The sequence below is a fragment of the Conger conger genome, chromosome 13 (assembly GCF_963514075.1).
Source record: "Conger conger chromosome 13, fConCon1.1, whole genome shotgun sequence".
Taxonomy (NCBI): Eukaryota; Metazoa; Chordata; class Actinopteri; order Anguilliformes; family Congridae; genus Conger; species Conger conger.
In genome coordinates, this window is record NC_083772.1 from 35,368,645 (window position 1) to 35,374,355 (window position 5,711).

General features: G+C 44.6%; 1 protein-coding gene across 1 annotated transcript; it reads right to left on the bottom strand.

The window, feature by feature from the left end:
• Positions 1-963: 963 nt before the first annotated feature.
• Positions 964-5,483, bottom strand: dhrs13a.3 (dehydrogenase/reductase (SDR family) member 13a, duplicate 3). The gene is made up of 5 exons (XM_061216876.1): positions 5,253-5,483; positions 4,658-4,776; positions 3,539-3,662; positions 2,908-3,234; positions 964-1,842 (listed from the first exon to the last, which is right to left on the bottom strand). The coding sequence occupies exons 1-5, from the start codon at positions 5,380-5,382 to the stop codon at positions 1,529-1,531; spliced, it is 1,014 nt and encodes a 337-aa protein (XP_061072860.1). The 5' UTR covers positions 5,383-5,483; the 3' UTR covers positions 964-1,528.
• Positions 5,484-5,711: the final 228 nt, after the last annotated feature.

Genomic DNA, 5,711 nt, shown 5'->3' on the forward strand with positions numbered 1-5,711 from the left:
CTTACTGCCCCCCAGTGGAAACTGATAACATCACAAGCCTTTGTTGAACACAACAGGGATTATCAAATCACGGCCCTCGATGTGCGAGAACTTCCACCCTCCCATTACCTGGGAGTCGGCCAATCAGTAGCACACACTTTTCAGCTACTTACCAAAGAGAAAAAAAAAAAACCAGGGCCGGATTTCGATTTGGGGTCTAGTTGATGGCTGCTTTATGACACGGCATAGAGGTTTTAGGTCCAAATCAATTATTGTAATATCTGGTTCTTAACTAGTGGATCACATTTTGTCAAAAAGAAAAATGTATACTTGAAAATGATGGTAACTTATCTTTTGCAGTGATATCCTATTTATAAACCAACAAGAAAAGTAAAACACTGCCTTCTACTGTAACACTACCTTATTGCAATGCTAGTCTTTAAATAAAATCTCAAAGCAACAGAAAGATTTTAGTTTGCGGACGCAAGTGCATATTGTGCCCACGGATGGTGAGGGAGGCCATAGAGAACCACAAAGGACCACAGTTTAAGAATTGCAGACACTGGTTGCATCTATGGGTCACAAAGCCTCAAAAACAACCATAAGGTGCCACCTCCATATGAATAAACTCTTTGGAATGGTAGCATGAAGAACGTACTGAGCACAATAAACAAAACCAAATATTGGAGTTTGCCAATCTTCATTGGAATTGACAGGAAGAGAGTGCTATAGTCAGATGAGACCAAAATGTTTTCGCCATTCACACCATCGAAATGCTTGGCGGCAAAAGGGCATACAAGGGCCAGACTGGTCAAAGTTGACAGGAAGGTGACAGTAACGTAACAGTAACGTAAATAACCACACATTACAACAGTGGTATGCAGAAGAGAATCTCAGAACATACAACATGTCAAACTTCTAAGTGGATAGGTTACAGCAGCAGAAGATCAAGAAGTCTAAAAAATAAGTCTAATAAATACCTAATAAAGTGCTCACTGAGTGTACATTTATTTTGATTGTTTAAACAATCATAAACAAACATATTCTAAACCAACAACAAATTCTGCCAGATTTATGAAACATGTAGATTCAGCTTTCTTTTCGTATCCACGTGTATATGTTGATAAATACATTTAAATGACTGAAAAATAATTCAGTCCAGCTGTTTTTTTGTTGCCTAAAAACAACTGGCAAGTTCAGCCACCAAAGTTAATCCTTTAACTTTCATATTCAGTGTTGTGATGCATCTAATTATTTTCATTAGAACTGAATTGGAAATATATTGTATAGGTTACTGTTACCAACATTGTTTTAATGGCATCAGTCAGTATTCAGGCTTTAATATGAACAACTACATGAGTAATCTACCGATGGGCATGACCCACACTGAGTCAAAGGGGCATGGAGTGTGGCCCAGGCATGGTGGAGAAGGGGGAGGAGCTTATATGGGATGAGGGCAGGGCAGAGTGGGGAAGGGGGAGGGGTTTACATGGAAAGAAGGGGGTGCAGTCTGGGGAAGGAGGGCAGGGCTTGTATAGCATGGGTGGGGCTAGCGGAGGCTGTGGGTTGGGCTTGTGTGGGCAGGGTTTGTGCCGGATGTGGGCGTGGTCTGGTCAGTGAGCCTCTCGCTCACTTCCCACAGCTTCCTGGCCACGGCGTCGTCTCGCGCTCTGGCGCTCACTTCCTGTACGGCGCAGCTGGAGAAGTAGCGGCCGCTGTAGTGCTCCAGGCCCTCCTGCAGGCAGCAGTGCATTGTGGTCTGGGCCCCTGCCTCCACGTCCAGGAAGAACAGCTTCCCCAAGGGGAGGAGGAGCAGCCTCTGCCACACAGGGGCGTTCCGGCACAGCTCGCTGGAGACCACGCCTGTGTGCCGCAGAGACACGCCCTGTCACTCCCTGACAGGCCAGCTCACCGAATCAGCAGCCAGTTTAACCCCCTAGTGGCCATGGTGCAGTGTCCTGAGACCTGTCCTGCTCCTGCAACCGAACTATGAGTGGGAGCCACAAACTCTGTTCTAGCTTTATTAGCAGATGATGCATGACAACTATGTCGAATACGTTGAATTCCAATTTAGCATCCTGTGGGGTGTGGCAAAATCTATTCAACTTCCAAAACATGAATAGAATAGGAGATAATTCTAAACTGAACAGGAGATAATTGCAAGCTGAATGAGTGATGATTGTAAACTGTAAAATTTACAATCATCTCCCATTTTTGTTATAAACTGAAGAATTGAGTTTGAGGTCAAAAGATGTACATGACAGATCCAAATTTCACCCAATCTTTAGGTGAGCAGAAGTATTGGAAAATGTGACTGGCAGGTGAAACCTTTTGCCCAGATGTGTCCTGTTAGATTGATTGGTTAAACAATAAATAGTACTGAATGTCTACAGAGAACCATCTCTGGGAGAAAAGCAAGCCATTTTGAAGCTTAGAAAAGAAGAGAAATCTGAGCAACAGACATCGAATAGGTTGAACAAGGAAAACAACAGCAGTTGATGACATAAGCATTGTGAGAGCTGTGAAGAAAAACCCCCAAAACATTAGTCAGTGACATCACAAACAATCTGCACAAGGCTGGGGTGAAGGCATCTCAATCAACCATTCAAAGAAGACTTGGAAAGCAGCAACATAGAGGCTATACCAAAAGATACAAACTATTAATCAGAAGGCAAGATTATTATTAGCAAAGAAGTACAGAGATGAGAGACAAAAGTTCTGGAACAACATTTTATGGATTGATGAGACCAAGATTAACCTCTACCAAAGTGATGGAAAGGCCAAAGTGTGGATCAAAAACATTCTGTCAGACAGGTTATTGAGAAATGTGTCCAAACTAATTGGGAGGAACTTCATGCAGCAAGACATTTGTGCAGCAAGACAAAAAGAACGGGAGATGATTGAAAACTGAACGGGAGATTTGCTCACCTGGGTGGAGACAGTAGCATGTGACACCGGTTCCCTCCAGCTGATTGGCCAGCTCTCGGGTGAAGAGCACGTTGCACAGCTTGCTGTCGCAATAGGACAGGACGTGGGCCCAGCTGGAGCGCGGGGGAACGGGGTCTTGCCGGGGGGCCAGGTTGGGGAAGTCTACAGCTCCCAGGCGGTACAGCAGACCCGCCACGGTGACCACGCGGCTGCCCTCCGCCATCTTCAGCCGCTTCAGCAGCAGGAGGGTCAGCAGGAAGTGGCCCAGGTGGTTGACCCCAAAGGCCAGGTCAAAGCCGTCCTCCGTCCCCCCAGGCCCCATCACGCCTGAGCAAGGACAACGCAGAGAGGCAGGGGCAGGGTTACGCCCATGAGCTCACTCCCCATTCCTCCACTCCTCCATTCCTCCGTCCTCCTGTCTTTTCCTTGCGTCCTTTCCTTCTATCCTCTGGTGGGCAGAACGAGTAAACAACGGAAGGAGAGGATGTGAGGAGGTCAAATGAGTGGTTGGAATGAGCTCCATGTCCGACTACGGCAGGCTCGCATGTATTGTGCATACAGGAGACTCTGGGTGCTGAGAGCAGCAGACCCAATCAAACTCCACCTCTCTCAGGCCCCGCCCCCCACTAACCTGCATTGTTGACGAGCAGGTCCAGTCTGGGTTCTGTCTGCAGGAAGGTCTCAGCGAATGAGCGCACAGATTTCAGACTGGCCAAGTCCAGATGCATGTACAGCACCTCACTGTTCCCGCTTTCCTGGGGAGGGACACCGAAGGGGCGGGGGGAGGGGCAGCCATGAGGTTTGGTACTACACTTAATGTGTGTACTGTGTGCAGTTCTGGGGACCGTGTTATGAGAAATATATAGAGATTAAAAAGGTTCAAAGAAGGGAAACCAGGTTCATTCCATGTATGAAAGATAAAAGTTATGAGGAAAGCCTTAAGATGCATTGTTACAAGACCATTGTAAATCCCTTCCTATCATTGAAAAAGGACATGTTGACTCACCCACTGCCTGTGTTTATAGTCCTTAAATTCCGTTTTCAAAATATACAGTTGACGGACTGACACACACTGGTTGAAAATTGGTTCTAATTGCCACAGCCAATTGGGGGGGGGGGGGGAGGTTTTCAACATCAGCACGTTCACAGAGAAGGGGGAGGGATAAACAGTGTTGTGGTTTGAGGATGCATGTTGCTGCAATTCCTCTCTTGACCTTTAGGAGTCTGAAATGATCTATTGTACCTTTAAGCTTAGTAAAAGGAGACTTAGGGGTGATTTCATTGAGGCTGACATTTAAATTAATTAAAGGGATTAACAAAGTGAACTACAGGCAGTTCTTCAGGGTGAGTTCCGTTAGCAGAACGAGTGGGCATAAATGGAAATTGGCAAAGGATAAATTCCGCACAGACATTAGGAAGCATTTTTTCAGACAGAGCGGTCAGTGTGTGGAATAGCCTTCCAGGGTATGTAGTGGAGGCAGAAACACTGGGGGTTTTCAGACCAGGCTCGATACTATTTAGTTTTAGGCAAACTAAGCAGCAGGTACACTTTATGCCAGGAAAAGGTGAGCATTACTAGGCTGAATGGCCTGTTCTCATCTTTATGTGATGTAATGTTAAAACTGAGGGCAGAGCCAGGGATATCACCAATCTCCAACACTATTGCACCCTCTGTCCTTCACATCATGTACATTTTATTCATTTCTTATCCACAAAACAAAGAAACCGTTAAATAAGATAATAGCCTCACCCTCCTGATGTCAAAGACAGCCGCCTCCGCTCTCTGCTTGCTGCGGCAGGCCAGGACCACCCTCGCCCCTCTCCTGGCAAGCTCCAGGGCTGTAGCCTTCCCAATGCCAGTGTTGCCCCCTTGAAGATGACAAATGTAGGGTATTAGGGGTTCTCGCTTTTCATTTTCATTAGGCGTTCAGGAGTCAGGGACATGTGAAAATATATAAGATTTAAGAAGCAAAATGTGTGATACCAGCTTATAATAACTTAAAAGGCACGAAAGAAATAGCTATTACAGGTAGGCTACACTGCATCGCGTTTCAACCGACGGTCTTCTTCAGACACTAATAGTGCATCATAATCGTCAATTTCATCATTATAATGGCAACACGTACCTTTTCTGAACAAAAACGACAAAAGTAAAGCAACGAATGCCTTATGCACAAATGCCCTAAACAAAACCATAACCAAAACCATACTGATTTGTTACATTTGACAAAGCGACTTAACAAGCAGGTTACATTTTAAGTTGCGTTCCCAAACAAGTAGCACTGTCAATAGGGTGCACTACTTGCTCTAAATTGCTGACACAAAGAAAAATGAAAGTTGGTTACCTGTTACAATCGCCGTTTTTCCTTTGAGCCTTACAGCGCTTTCACATCTTCTGGAACATTTAAATATATGATAATAAAGAAATACATAGACCGTCACTACGGCAGCCAGTGTAGTTAAAAACACAGACATTCCAAAGTTGTTGTTTTTTTTTTACCGTCTTCACTCTTCTGTCTGCATTTGCCTTTTTATGAAATACACAGACACTTTGTTTTCACACTTCCGCGGATTCGTTTACTACTTCTTCCAGAGTATTTTTATGTTGCTTTTTAAAAAGCTTTATGGTGCATTACCGCCACCTTCTGACTGGAGTGTAGCTCGGTGTATTTATGACCAGCTAAATCCAATGAGTGAAGGTTTGGTGTTCAAATTCTGTCCATGAGACCTGTATTAAATAGAAATATGAGCTTAAAGCAATTGTCCTGAACAGTTTTTTTTAAAGAACGTAAATCATTTTAAAA

What these genes read in the sequence shown, in the direction of transcription:
- dhrs13a.3 (XM_061216876.1), bottom strand. Translation starts at nt 5,382, where the DNA reads ATGTCTGTGTTTTTAACTACACTGGCTGCCGTAGTGACGGTCTATGTA. An exon ending in AAAAACGGCGATTGTAACAG is followed by an intron (nt 4,777 to 5,252) that starts GTAACCAACTTT and finishes GTCATCTTCAAG; the next exon opens with GGGGCAACACTGGCATTGGG. An exon ending in CCTGCTCGTCAACAATGCAG is followed by an intron (nt 3,235 to 3,538) that starts GTTAGTGGGGGG and finishes GTCCTTGCTCAG; the next exon opens with GCGTGATGGGGCCTGGGGGG.